At 36.8% G+C, this 14,490-nt stretch overlaps 2 protein-coding genes across 3 annotated transcripts; both read left to right on the forward strand.

The window, feature by feature from the left end:
• Positions 1–113: 113 nt before the first annotated feature.
• LOC125223229 (protein PHOSPHATE STARVATION RESPONSE 1) lies at positions 114–4,985 on the forward strand. The gene is made up of 8 exons (XM_048126267.1): positions 114–363; positions 1,405–2,132; positions 2,243–2,429; positions 2,522–2,598; positions 2,695–2,734; positions 3,407–3,464; positions 3,880–3,949; positions 4,381–4,985. Exons 2-8 carry the CDS (start codon positions 1,482–1,484, stop codon positions 4,690–4,692), a joined length of 1,395 nt encoding a protein of 464 aa, XP_047982224.1. The 5' UTR covers positions 114–363; positions 1,405–1,481; the 3' UTR covers positions 4,693–4,985.
• A 1,231-nt stretch (positions 4,986–6,216) lies between these two features.
• Positions 6,217–13,974, forward strand: LOC125218670 (telomerase reverse transcriptase-like). 2 transcript variants are annotated; one of them, XM_048120387.1, is made up of 14 exons: positions 6,217–6,679; positions 7,128–7,205; positions 7,372–7,437; positions 7,528–7,696; positions 8,225–8,332; positions 8,424–8,540; positions 8,658–8,884; positions 9,209–9,335; positions 9,663–9,807; positions 10,137–10,275; positions 10,747–11,868; positions 12,545–13,113; positions 13,202–13,474; positions 13,549–13,974. In XM_048120387.1, exons 1-14 carry the CDS (start codon positions 6,359–6,361, stop codon positions 13,817–13,819), a joined length of 3,732 nt encoding a protein of 1,243 aa, XP_047976344.1. In that variant the 5' UTR covers positions 6,217–6,358; the 3' UTR covers positions 13,820–13,974. The 2 variants fall into 2 exon arrangements, with proteins under 2 accessions (XP_047976344.1, XP_047976343.1); XM_048120386.1 differs by having other exon boundaries at positions 8,424–8,884.
• The last annotated feature ends 516 nt before the right edge of the window (positions 13,975–14,490 follow it).

A 14,490-nucleotide genomic window follows, 5' to 3' on the forward strand; every position in this document is an offset into this window, starting at 1 on the left:
TATTGTGGGTGTGGGAAAGTCGCATCTCGCAAACTAGAAGGATAAAAATATTGACAAAAGACGATTTTTCTGCAATTTGTATAATTTTAATGGAAAGAAACGAAACTGACAAAACACCAAAATAAAAGCTCACTCCTGACCGTACAATTCCTTTCCGCCACTCGCCAGAGGCCGAACCTCCCGCCAACGGTAGCGCGTGGCGTTCAAAGCCCCGCCGGAGTCACCACGCAAACGCGTATCGTATTACGTTATATTGCTAAGCTATCACGGGATTGTATCTTAGATTTTTTTATTTATCATCGCAATAATTCGAGATGGAACTGCTGTTTCATTGTCAGTTACGATCCCTTTTCTAATCTCTAGGTAAGATATTTTCATCTTTTTTTGCTCCTCAATGATTCTCAACGTTTCAATTCTGGCTGAATATGCTTTAATTCATGTCCTTTGTGAAAAGTTTCCACTGCCACCGACGTCGTTTTTTAGTGAATTTCTGATCACTGTTTCATTGCAAGCGGCGTTTTTGCCTTATTTCTTTTGTCATGGTTTGAGCATTAAGTTTTTGGTGATTATTGTTTAGAATTGATTTTGGAATTGATTTCTGTGATTTGGTAGTGCTAGGACCAGTTGAGTGTTAAACGTGGGCATTATTTTTGGATGAAAGGTGGTGATGCTCATGGTTCTGTGATTGGATTGTGCTGGTTAAGTTATTGAGCGAATGGAGAGGGTGCGTGATTTGTTAGTAACATGTTGCCGTAACAATTGGTCTTTGCATCTCTGCTGGAAGCACTACGCCACTGAGCTTTAGAATCTGTCTTGGTTTTAGAAATGCCTCAGTTAGAGTAATGGAGTGAACTGGTGCATGATTTGTTTCTGTAATTTATTGTCTTTTTGGACCAAGTTTCTGGAAGATGATTATGGACTTTATTGGTTTATCCCAGTTGAAAGATAGCCTCATCTTTGAGCTCTTCATGTTCAACTGCATGCATGATTATTAGATGGATTTCCATCAATGAGCTTTTGATTCACTGTCGAGCCATTATGGTGTCAAAAATGCATTAAGATTTATGGGTATTATTCTTTATTAGACAGTTGGTACTTTTATCCTGTGAGAATAAGCCACAAATAATTAGATGATAGGTTGATACTTGAATTATTAACTTAGTGTGCTGCCCATGAAATTGGTTGATCAATACTGGGTAATGTTTAAGAAGTAAGAACTCCAAACTTTATACTATATGTATCTTTGCTTCCTTGACCTGTACACCGGTTTCCTATTCAGAGTTAATAATGATTATCGAAATTGTCCCTGATTCACAGATTCTGTGTTTTTATTAGTATAACCATTGCATATATGCATTTATGTTTCTGTATATATGATCTTGATGGGTGTTCTTGTGGTATAAGCTTAACAAGGTTGTCAAGGAAAAAGCGCTGCTTGCTAATAACTTACATAGGAGTGACTGTAAACACTCAAGTTATCAATGGAAACAAAACGTGCTTTACCTATTCAAAGATCAGGCCGAAGGCAAATTAGTAGCATTGGGGCCTCAGCATCTCCATCCCCTTCATTTCCTATTCATCCAACTGCTCTGGAAGAGACGTATCCAAGGTTTTCTGAACCGCAGCCAGTTCCTTTAGAGAGGGAACTCATGCAACATCCCCCAGCTGTTGTTTCATCATTCTCTTCCAACGACGGGGCTGTTGGACATATACTTTCTTCTTCATCGGGATTTTCTACCAATCTCCATTTTTCATGCATCCAACAGCAACAAGAAAAGCATGCTAGGCAACTCCCTTTCGTTTCTCAATCAGCAAATAGCGGAAAATCAGTTTTGTCTGTTGATTCTCAACTTATTCAATCTACCGCGTCAAGTCATTTTAACAAAGAGAATAATGACTCTTGGTGCACGGATACAATGCCTGATTTTCTTGATATTCCAATGAGTACAACAATCCAGAGTAGTCAGCTCTATGGAAGTAACAGCAGTGTCATCACCATTCCTCATGAAGATCTAGGTAAACCCAATGATTGGCAAGATTGGGCTGATCAGCTTCTTACTGATAATGATGCTTTGACTGCTGATTGGAGTGAGCTTCTTGCTGATGCAAGTGTTACAGATCAAGAACCAAAGGTAGAGTTTACTTTTGTTCAGCTTGTTTCTGTAATCCTCTTTCAGTAGAGCTGATAAAAAAAGTTTATATATAATCCCTTTTGACATTGTCTTCATATCGGCATTCTCAGCAATGCACTAGTATCTCCAACCAGCAGACTCACATACCCCAACAACTCCCCAGTACACCTGGAGAAATTTGCGCAGGTGGCGCTCAATCATCCTCTAATGCTGCTTCAGGAAAGCAGCGAATGCGTTGGACCCCAGAACTTCATGAGACCTTTGTGGAAGCAGTCGACAAGCTTGGTGGCAGTGAAAGTACTTTAGCCTTCTTGTTTCAGTGCTTCAAACTAGTCTGATATAAAAGCAATTTCTTGCCACTTACAGAAATCATTATATCACTGTTACAGGAGCTACCCCCAAGGGTGTTCTCAAACTAATGAAAGTTGAAGGTTTGACCATCTATCATGTTAAAAGCCATCTACAGGTATGTATTTCTCTGTAGTAAACAGTAATGGCCTTTCTTAAAAGCTGCATACTGAGTGGCTTCTCACTCTTCTTTAATCTGGTTCCTGAATTGCAGAAGTACCGAACAGCTAGATACAAACCAGAGACAACAGAAGGTGTGCATAATATTCCCCCTATTTGTTATATATACCACGATTTCCATGTTTTTTCAATCTTTCCTTTTATTAACACTAAAATTATTGATGTCGAAGCTAGTTTTCAAGAAATGAAGAGTGTCCAATTTTCTTCCATTGGTCATTCTTTGCTGTGGTTCCATAGATGTGGCCATGTGGGAGCATATATCCCATTGTTCTTGGCAATCAAATTATTAGGCTCTTCTATCAATTGTTCTGTAGCATATGTATTAGAATATTTCCGTTGCTTCACTGTAGAAGAAAATAAGTGGATGTTTTCTACCACCTTAAAGTTTTATATCCCAGATGCCATATGCAATTGAAACCATTTTCTGTTTCGTATTGTACACACACTTCGCTTTATCTGTTCCTCAACTTATGTTTCTCCCTGGTAGTTATTTATCTCTACTGCCATGATCAAAATTTTCAGTATCAGCAATGGTTCTCTTCCTTCTTGAAACAAAATTATACTACTATCTAAATAAACAAAAGAGCCTCGTACTCTAATTGCTTTAGGCTGTAAAGTTTGCCTTACTTGCATTAACCTTTACCTCCAAAAATAGATTCTACTAATTTCTCCATATGTTTTGTCTTATGAGTTTTTCTATAAGTTTACCATGGCCTAAGAAAATACCGTGGCTTTTTTTATTGCAGAGGCTTCAGATAGGAAAACTGCCTACGTCGAAGATTTGTCATCCCTGGACTTAAAAACGTGAGTTGAAATCATGCTTGTATCATGTACTTTCTGGAGTTCAATTGTAGTGTGTGTAATTAAGTTTATAACTCCATCTTGTCTGGATGCTCTGGTGAAGTGAAGTTGGTGCACTGATAAAATTAAGTTTATACCTAAATTTGACAAAGTACGGCAGTCGGTTACTGATCATAAGATAAGGTGCTATAAAAGCTTTCAAATAGCTTTCTATGTCATTGTTTCTGCTACTTTATTGTATAACCATACCCAGGTTCTCTGCCTAATGTTTTTGGTATTTAACTAGTAGTCTTCAAATTGTGTAAAAGACTAAATGCTTGAAAATGCTGAGGTTGATATTTTATGTCTGGCTTTTAGCAGCTTTCTATGCCATATGTTTCTGTTGCTGATTATAATGCATTTTTGGCTTTAAAAACAGGGGTATTGAAATCACTGAAGCACTGCGATTGCAGATGGAAGTCCAAAAGCAACTCCACGAACAACTTGAGGTATGGATTTCTTTCTTTGCATAGGTCTTCTCAACATCAAAGATCTACTAAATTGGTTTTGTTAGCCAGTCATGTATGTCATGGAAACTTGAGATGCATGGAGTATCTTCTGATTCCAATGAACTCAATCAACAAATTGATCTGGTGGTTTACTGTTCTGAATTCTGATGTATGTGTAAACAATGGGCATTTCTCAAGCTGGGAACATAATATTGATATTACTATGGAGATAATAGAATAGTTAAAAACATGTTGCACAAGAAATTGTAACTTTGCTCATATTGGTTTTACTTAACTACATGTTCCTGTAGCCCTTAGCATTATTGCATCTCTCAAAATTGTAACTTTCCTTTTTAAATTCGGCTCCCAGGATATGTTAGTCAATACGCCAGGCTTCTCACATAATCTGATTCATCATCTCTATTGTACAGATTCAGAGAAATTTACAGCTTCGGATTGAAGAACAAGGGAAATATCTTCAGTTGATGTTTGAGAAGCAGTGCAAGTCAGGCACAGACTTGCTCAAGGGGGCGTCATCAAGCAGTGAGAATGCTCTGAAGGAGTTGAGAGACGCGCAAAATTCCCTTGCCACAGATAGTTCGGCAGTAGAAGCTAGTACATCCAAAGCACCAGGACAAACTTCTCAGATGGCAGGCGAGAAGCAAAAAGCACCCATAGGCGTGCCCAGCTCACCGCCTCCAAAGCGCACAAAAGTTGACGAGCAAGTCCCTGTGTCGTCCTAGATTGTGGCAATGCACCCCAGTCCGTGAGTAGGGGCAAGAGAGAGCTCACACATGAAGATGTGAAAATTTCATTTTATCTGTCAACGGAACTCAGATGAGAGGCATTGGTTTTTGTTTCCCAATGTCTACTTGATACCAATATTGAAGATTTTGAGTGAACTCTTGATAGGGAGATAAAGCCACCTTTTGTCGAAAGTAATGTCCAAATGCTGGAACCAATGAATAATCCAATCCGAGTCCTATGAATGTGTATTCTTATTCCTTACCAATCTTAAACAATGATTTTTAGAGCATCTACAACAATTTTTCTCAAACTCAAACTTATTTTAGCATAAATGACATTATAAATATTGATTTTACTACAACCAAATTCAAAATAATACTTTTATTCACTTATTTTTATACTTGTTCAATTATACTACATTTTGTCAATAATTTGCATTAAACTAGAAAATATAATAAGATGTGTATTAATATATATTATTCATTGAATAAAAAAAAATATACAACTTGGAAATTAAAATGCATTAGACATACTATGAACATTCAAACCTAAACCAAAGTACATTGAAAGAATACAATTACACAAACATACAATGTTGTTGTTGTAATCGAACAATTTGTCTTATGTTTTACTAGTATTTAATATACTTGTAATCATTATTTTTATGATTTTTGGATTATGTACTTTTTAATTAATAATTAGTTTAACTATTATTTAATTAAATTTCATGGTATATTAAGTAAATGAGATGATTTAATTATGTGAAAAAATTTATAAATTGAATCAAGTAATTCATTCATTAGTCAAATTTATTTAATTAATTTCTCAATGAAATTTTTAAAAAATCCAACTAATTAAAATTATAGAATACGATAAATCAAAATTTGATGTTTTTGAATTTATTATAGTGTAAACACTTAAATGAGTATTTATATTTAAATATACAAAATAGGATTCGTTTTAAGGTATCATTGTAATTATTTTCTTACTTATTTTTGATTTAGAATATCATTAAAGCTGGTTTTACCATATGATTGATCTTCCAAAACAACAAATATTGTGAATTTTAGTAGGTTGACGTACAAACAGATATATATTTAAATCGCGTTACTATTTACTCACCAGAATTAGGGTTGAAAATTCAAACTCACTATTTTCAAACTACCAAATAAATAAAAAAAATCCTAGCCATAATTTGCAACGATTTGTCGTTTTCTCCCAAGCTTCCTACACACGCTAAACTTCATCATTGTAATTTGTAACGTTGGAGTAACTTATTTTTTCATTGTTTCTAATAAACAAAATCATTTCGCCACCCAATAAAATTTCGACATCTTATTACCTTTCAAAACTAATGTCTTTAGCAGCTTTATTTATGTACATAAAATCTCGTAGGAAATTATACTATAGTATTTCAATTAAAATAATGAATGAGTTGACATTTTCCAAGAAATTTTAATTTATTAACATCATAAATCTTAAATCATGTTTTAATGTAGTAGTAGCAGTAGTTAATCACTCTTTGTTTAGACTTTAGACTAAAAATAAGAAACGTTTATTTTGAATTGGGCAACGTTTATTTTGAATTGGGCAACGTTTATTTTGAATTGGGCATGCGAACGGATTCCCTTCTCCTTCGCATGCACAAATCGAAATTCTCCGATGGCCGGACTTGCAAATCCACCAATGGCGCCTAGGAAGAGAAAAAGAGTTCCGGAAATTCTGTGGAGACTGTTTGGAAACCGTGCTCGGACTCTCGCTGACACAATCCTGGCTCTGATCCCTCCTCCGCTGCCCGCCTGCCGCTCCAAGCGCTGCCGCTGCCTCTACTGCTGCAGCCGCGACAAAGCCATGTCCTTCCTCGTTAGATCTCGAGATTCGCTGGACTACCGCAAGCTCCTAACCGAAACCTTCGTGGTTGTCTCCGACGATGCCCCTCCCCTTCCCGTCTTCGACCATCACTGCCGCCTATCGCAACTTCAGGTAACTCGGAATTCCGATCTACTATCTCTGCGTGTTTAAGTTTCGTTGATTTTGCCGGAAAAAAGTTCGACTAGTTTTGGCGGGAAAATTCCCCCCTTTTTTTGAACGGCGGTTTATGAGAAATTCCTGGAAATCTGACGTATTAGTCAACAAGTTCATATGCACCCACATTGTTGAGGATTATTTTGAAAATTCAGTACTGTAATTTCAGTTTAAGAACTTTGACATGTATCATGTGAAGATTGTTTTGAAGACTCAGTACTGTAATTTCATTTTAAGAACTTTGACATGTATGTGAAGATTAGTTTGAAGATTCAGTGCTGTAATTTTGTTTTAACAACTTTGACATGTAAGTGAAGATTATTTTGAAGATTGTGTACTGTATTTCCATTTTAAGAACTTTGGCATGTATGTGAGGTGGATGTAATACTACTTTCAATGGTTTCAGATTGTGAGAAGAACGATTGAAATGATACTGCATGAACAACCATCTTCCTCAAATCTTATATGCTTCAGTTATGATAAAGTAAGTGTGTTTCACTTTAAGCTAATTGGTGATGAGGTTTCACTTGGCAAATTGTAAGTTGATTTACGCTGAGCTCTTCATCTATCACACAACTCAATTGCTTATCTTTCTTAAGAATTTGAAAGTTATTGAATTGTTTGTTATGGGGTATTATTGTCTGTGGCAGGAAAGCCAGTCTTGTCCTGCGGTTGATGAACTGACATCCTCAAAGTGGGCCCTTCTCTTGAAGAGGGTAAGTGAATGAGATGGCTGAAACTAATATTATCTTTTCTAGGATTATTTGCACATTGGATTTGATTGGTGTGCTAATGACAAATTTTAGGTTGGTGATGCTCTGATGACGTATCTGTTGAAGAATACTTATATATTTCTTCCTCTCCCTCGGAATAAGCACCATCAGATTTCTGGTTGTCCCGTTGGCAATTTGTGCTCCAAGTTCTCAAGAAACATGCCTAAGTTTGGAGCTCAGCATCATCCACCAGCACATACAGGTGACATTTATTGTGCGGACGGTCCACGCCTCCACGGATATTAGCAACATCACATGTTGAAGGTGTACATTATATGCTACTAATGCTAGATATGATCGAATGGAGGTTTAAGCTCAGATGTCGTGATGTCCAGATCTGATTTCCAAGCCACCTGGCTTTCTTCTTAGTGATCAAATTGAATAAATATCCTTTGAGGACCTTTTCTTCATTTTAGGTGGCTACTCATGCTTCAGTTTAAGTAGTGTTTTTGCCTATTGTCGAGAATAGTTGTTGGGCAGTATCTATGGCATGTCACGGAATATATCTAGGGTTGTTTCTAAATATAAGGATTTAAACCCATATATATCCAGACAATTACTATGGATTTGCTACTCTGCTAGTGCTAACTGGTAGTCCCTGATTAATTAATGCTTTCTTTTACCTGTGTACTCTCTCGCTATTTTATTGAGTCACCGGACTTCTCACTTAACTTTAGTAAAAAATTGTTTCATGATTTTGATAATTCTTTTCCCCTTCATCTTCGATCAGAATACAAGATTAAGAGGCAAAGGGCTGAGGGACCAAGGAAACAGCTACAGCCATGCACTTTGGGTTCTGAGCCTTATTCAAACTCTACTAGTTTTGCCGCAAGCAATGGTAATTATAGGACTCGGATTTGTATAACTACTGGGATAATCTTTTTGAGGAAAAAGAGAAAAAGCCTCCTGAAGAAGCATTATGCCTGCAGGGTCTAGTTATGTTTCTGAAGAACTTCCTCATCTACAAATTGAACGAAGCTCTAAGCAAAATATTGTCAAGCCTCGGAAGCGTATGCGGGAGCATAGCTGGCAGCGTAAAAGAAAGCGTAGGCATTTGGCTGTTTCTGGAATGCCTTCTTTGTTACCATCAACAGGAAATAGTAGTACCAGTGATGACTTAGCCCTCATCTCAAGATCAAGTGGAAATGACATTATGCATGCAGGGTCTACTTGTGTTTCTGAAGAACTTCCTCACATTCAAAGTGAAGGGAACTGTAACCAAAACACTGTTAAGTCTCGCAAGCGTGGACGGGAGTATCGCTGGCAGCGTAAAAGAAAGCGTAAACAGTTGGCTGTTTCGGAAACACCTTCTCTGTTAACATCTAGAGGAAGTAGTAGCGCCAGTGATAACTTATCCCTCATCTCAAGTTTAAGGCAAAATGATATGGGTGTATGTATGGTTATTTTTGTTAGAGCTTGTATGTCATTATCTCTAGTTCTTATAATGTTAACCCCAAATGAATTTTCTTTTATAGATTGGTGTGGAGCAAGAGAATTTCATTGGTTTATTAGTAGATTAATGGAGTCAAATTACAGATATTTGTCCTAATCCATGATGTATGGTATATGTAATCATGTTCAGGCAACAGTAATAATTCATTTGGCCCCGGATGAGTCCATTTTCTTAACATATTGTGATACCGAACTACTTGTTGAATTTACATCATTATGCAGGTTATTTATGTCTTATTTACTTTTGGTTTTGTTTTTGCAGAACATGACCCATTTCTTTTGTCATCTGGTTTTCCAAACTCAACCAAGGATGAAGGGAAATGCTGAGATTGATAGAAGGAACATATTCTATAGGATAGAGAATTGTTCATCAATGTTTCCAAGGAAGCGTATCCTCCTGAGAATGTGCTCATATCTGTTTACTATTGTGCTTCTAGTTCAGATGGCCACTATATATCATCATCTAATACCATATGCTATTCAGTGATTGCCACAGTACTTTTAATAGTCTTTACTTTCTGGTGAAGTTAATGGTATTTGGGTTTTCCGCAATTTGTGTTTAGTTTATTGCTTGATTAGCTTAATAGCTGTGCTTGTCTTTGAATGCATCCACTGCCTTCCAACTCTAATATGCATACCAAAAGGAAGCTTTTCATTATTGATCTTGAACTTTTCCTTTCTATATATCTTGGATGTTCAGCCTTAACATTTAGAAGACATTTTGCATACTCTAAAGCCTAATGATTCTGGAGCTTCCATTTTGTTCAATAATATCTTTGAAGCATTTGGTCCTGACAAAATTTCTGGGAGCATGCCATGCTGTCACACCAAAAATGATTGTTCCATCAATTCCACATGTTTGTAAGCAACTACTTTCATTCATGTAATATATGAATTTGCTGTTATTTACTCTGGAATCTGACTGATTCATTCTTCAGATCTATTACTAATATTGGGGACAGCGTGTGTTGTGCATTTAGAACTTCATTCTAGAGCGGCAAGAATATGATATAATATAATCCATTACTGAAATGTTTCATGAGATCACATAACAGAGAATACATGACCCAGGCTTGCACATATTTCACATGGATGCTTTTGGAATTTTGCTATGTTAATCAATACTTGTTAGAAATACACCCCTGTCCTGCATCATATTCGCTTAACAGGAGTTCGTCCTTTTTCTCTAGGTATCACTCCCTTAAGGTGCTGCTAAAAAATCTTATACGCGAGAGTCGAAAATGTAGACAAGCGAGGCTGTTGGAGAAACACTGTTCTGTAGGATCCTCATACCAAGATGCTAGTAGGGGAGCTGGCACTGGGCTTGAGGTTTGTATATCATAGCAACATGCTTAATATGTCTTGCAATGAACATGTACCAAGTATAGTATGACACATTTTTGACTCACTGTCCTTGGGTGATTTGAATTTTGTGCCTCTTGTATCCTCTAATGTTTGAGTTGAATAACAAATGTACTGTATATATTTCAACTCTTAGACATATTCATATTTTATTGAATCTGTCTCAATTCCAAAGAAAGGATTTCCAGATTCCTACTATTATCCATATATCTCCTTTGTTTCCCATATCTTTCATTAAGATTGCCTTGCAACTTTGTTACTTGGAAATCTCGTGGTTCCTGTTTCTGTTTCCTGCACTTTTCCCACACACTGGATGACTGGAATTAAGTATGTGGCGGATGATCTTATGCCTTTAAGCTTTAGATTTGGGATGACTCTGAGAAACACTTAACTATGAGCATACTAGATGATTTACAAAGTGATGTAAAATTGTTTCAGGTTGCTATGGCCAAAAATAGGACTATGATTCAAGAAATCAATGCTGCTCAAGCTGGACCGATTATGTGTTGTCTCAAGACTCAGGTAGTATCATTCATTTGGGCAATTTGTAGGAGAATAGTCCCTCCACCATTACTGGGAGAGCGATCTAACTGGAGATGCCTGAGAAGAAACATCTCAAAGTTCATTCGGCTACGAAGATTTGAGAAGTTCTCATTGAAGGAATGTATTTACAAATTAAAAATATCGAAGTTTCCCATCTTTTCAAATAAGCACAATGAGTTTACCGCTCTTGGTATCACAGATATTTCCAGACATGCGATCCTTGAATGCTGGATGCTTTGGTTTTTTACGCATATAGTATCACCACTGGTCCAAGCCAACTTTTATGTTACAGAAAGTGAGCATGAGAAGCAGGAGGTACTATATTATCAAAAATCTACTTGGGAGAAACTGATGAGAGAAAATGAGTGCATGATTGATGATCGGTATCACCTACTAGATTATAAGTCTGCTAGAAACATATTATGGAAGAGATCTTTTGGTTTCTCTAGGTCAAGACTACTTCCCAAGGGTAAGGGATTCCGAATTTTGACTAATCTTCGAGCACCATCAAGATTTCCCGTAGACACACCTTCTAGAATTCAGTCCAATCATACATCTTGGAGAAAAGTATCTAGCAAACGCAGAGCTCATCGATTTTTCAAGTCTGTTAACAGTGTGCTTCATGATGTGCATGTAGTTTTAACAGGTTTACGGGCAAAGGAACCAGAAAATCTGGGTTCATCAGTTTTTAACTATAATGATGCCTATAAAAAGCTTGTGCCTTTCTTGTTCCATCTGAAAAACGGGTCACTTAGCCTTCCTAATGTATTCATGGTGGTTTCAGATGTGTCAAAAGCTTTTGACTCAGTTAATCATGAAAAATTGCTCAGTGTGATGAAGGATGCCATATGTGATGATGAATATTATCTGGAAAAGTTCACTCATGTGGTTTGCACTGGTAAGTATTTGAAGATTGAGCCTCGTGTGATGTTAGCACATCAAGATATTCGCACTGCATCTACAAGAATGAGATCAAGAATTCATTGCCAGTCATTGGATAGTATTGTTCTTAAGAAGGTACTTTTCAAAAGAACTTGTCTTACTCCCTCCGTCCCGTAAAGATAGAAACTTTTGAAACTACATGGGTTTTAATGCGAAATTGGGAAAGTAAGAGAGATATCGAAAGAAAAGTGTGTTAGTGGAAAATGGGTCCCACCTCATTAGAGAGAAAGTTCTTTAAATAGAAAGTTTCTAATTTTAGGGGATGGACTAAAAATGAAAGAGTTTCTATTTTTAGGGGACAGGGAGTATTAAATAAGATGGAGACTAGCAAGTCTAGCGAAATCTACTTTCACATTTTTCTTTCAATTGTGTTTCTGTTTTTTACCCATTTCATGCACAATATATGCCTGAGTCTTTGGGGTGACAAAACCAGCTATCAGATCACTATCCTCTAGTTTTCATATATCTATGTGCAGTCAGCTTTGATCTAATAAAATGATTGGTCCATGAAATAACAGATGAGTGCTTGTGGATATAGGAGAAGGGTCTGTAAGAGTCGGTTGTAAAACCTCCAAAGATTCCTCATTATATCTATAAGTTACTTCTGTGATGAGCTATATTAATTTAGCCGATGCCGAATTCAGGGAGCCGAAATTGCATAAATTGAGTCTGCCTAGTGTCAAACAGTGTTGTGGAGTATTTTGTGCTAAGAGTGATTCCAATTCATTCACACTCTTCTTTCTCGTTTCAGGATGCAAACATGAAAATTAGGAAGGAGGAAATTCTTTCACTTTTGAAGGAGCACATTACGCGAAACATGGTGCAGTTTAGGAACAAGTTTTATCTTCAGCAAGTTGGTATACCTCAAGGAAGTGTTCTGTCGGCTTTACTATGTTCATTTTATTATGAACACATGGAAAGGAATGTAATTTTTCCATTTCTCGAGAAAGCTAGTAGGATCTTGTTGGTAAAACAATATTCTTGTGATGATACTTCAGTCTCAGGCGATAACCACAATACTGAAATAGCTGCTGCTGCACCTGGTTGTAAATCTCTCCTGCTTAGATTCATTGATGATTTTCTTTTCATATCACCTTCAAAGAAGCAGGCGTCTATGTTCTTCACCAGAATGGAAAGAGGAGTTCGTGATTATAATTGCTGCATGAATAAGGAGAAGTATGGTCTAAACTTCATCATGGAAAATCAACACGGCCCCCTGTCAAATAGGGTGTATACTGGCAAAGATAATATCTCATTTCTTTTTTGGAGTGGCCTCCTTGTCAACTGCTCCACATTAGAAATTCAAGCTGACTATACAAGGTTTGTCTATTTTTCCATCTCTCGGCTTATTTTGTTGCAATAACATTGTCTGGTAAATTTATTTACACGACTCCTGTATGTTCTACAGATACTTGAATCATCATATGCGTTCAACTCTAACAGTATCGCGTCAAGGCAAAGTGGGAAACAGCTTGAAGTCAAAGCTGAGAAATTATCTTAGGCCTAAATGCCACCCTATATTCTATGATTCCAACATCAATTCTCCAGGGGTGGTTAGACTCAACATCTATCAAGCTTTTCTGCTTTGTGCCATGAAATTCATTTGCCACCTCTCCAACTTGTCAATTATACCAAAATTCCACCCCAAATTCCTTCTCAAAGCTATAGAGACATCTCTGAGGTATGTATGTAATGCCATAATCTTTTTCAGTTTATATCCTTTATACTACTAGGCTTCATGTGTTTCCACTCCAGGTACATGAACAGGCTAATCAGGAGGAGGATGTATTCTTTCAAAGGTGCTGGTTTTCGCCCGAGATATAATGTGGGGAGGAAGGATGTAATCTGGTTGGGGTTATACGCTTACAGCCGGGTGCTGCTGAAGAAGCACTTGCGGCACAATAGTCTGCTTTTTCTGCTAAGGGCCAAGTTGAAGGCTTATGGTGAGGTGGAGAACATGTCACCTGAGCTAAAATATGCTGTTGATGATGTGCACTCTTCTGTGCTTTGGAGCATCAAATATTGATTTTGTGATGCATTAAAACTCAAATGATGTCATTTTTGGAGCATCGAATATTGACTTTGTGATGCATTAAAAACTTAAGATGTCAACTTTGGTGCATCAAATATTGATTTTGTTATTATGCATTAAACTCAAAAGATGTCAACCTTGAGATTGAAGATGAGATGACTCTTATTTATTTATATTTTTTATGCTACGATATTCTTTGTAGATGTGAAACTTCTCATAAGCTGAAAACAAAGTATATGTCAATATTAAAAGGAGATGCGACACTTAAAACTTTTAAACCAATCATGCATCATTTTCACTCAATGAATCCAACTTCTAGAACGAGATATCCGACATGATAAATGAACACATCGGATTGAATAGGATAACATTATTTGTTTATAATGAATACATAATCAACTCCACTTTCTAGACAACAATAGAGTCTTATTAATTTTTTTATGAAATGAAAAAGCACAGCATAAATGAGGAAACAGGTTGAAGAATAGGCGTGTATGAGAATTTAAGCTGTATCCATCTGGATGATTTTTTTAACACTATTGTAGGATGGTTGCGGAGTTTCTGAAGCATTCAACAACTGCTCCGGCTCATGGGGTTATCGTTCATCTCTACCCGTTTCTCAATGGATTGATGGGAAGGCAGAACAACGACTCCAACCATTGTCA

Source organism: Salvia hispanica, chromosome 4 (assembly GCF_023119035.1).
Source record: "Salvia hispanica cultivar TCC Black 2014 chromosome 4, UniMelb_Shisp_WGS_1.0, whole genome shotgun sequence".
Classification (NCBI taxonomy): Eukaryota; Viridiplantae; Streptophyta; class Magnoliopsida; order Lamiales; family Lamiaceae; genus Salvia; species Salvia hispanica.

Bases quoted from the DNA above. Each gene is read 5' to 3' on its own strand.
- LOC125223229 (XM_048126267.1), top strand. From the start codon at position 1,482: ATGGAAACAAAACGTGCTTTACCTATTCAAAGATCAGGCCGAAGGCAA. The intron at 2,599-2,694 runs GTATGTATTTCT...CCTGAATTGCAG, and splicing joins ATGTTAAAAGCCATCTACAG to AAGTACCGAACAGCTAGATA. The intron at 3,465-3,879 runs GTGAGTTGAAAT...CTTTAAAAACAG, and splicing joins TCATCCCTGGACTTAAAAAC to GGGTATTGAAATCACTGAAG.
- LOC125218670 (XM_048120386.1), top strand. From the start codon at position 6,359: ATGGCCGGACTTGCAAATCCACCAATGGCGCCTAGGAAGAGAAAAAGA. The intron at 7,438-7,527 runs GTAAGTGAATGA...GACAAATTTTAG, and splicing joins GGGCCCTTCTCTTGAAGAGG to GTTGGTGATGCTCTGATGAC. The intron at 9,808-10,136 runs GTAAGCAACTAC...CTTTTTCTCTAG, and splicing joins TCCATCAATTCCACATGTTT to GTATCACTCCCTTAAGGTGC.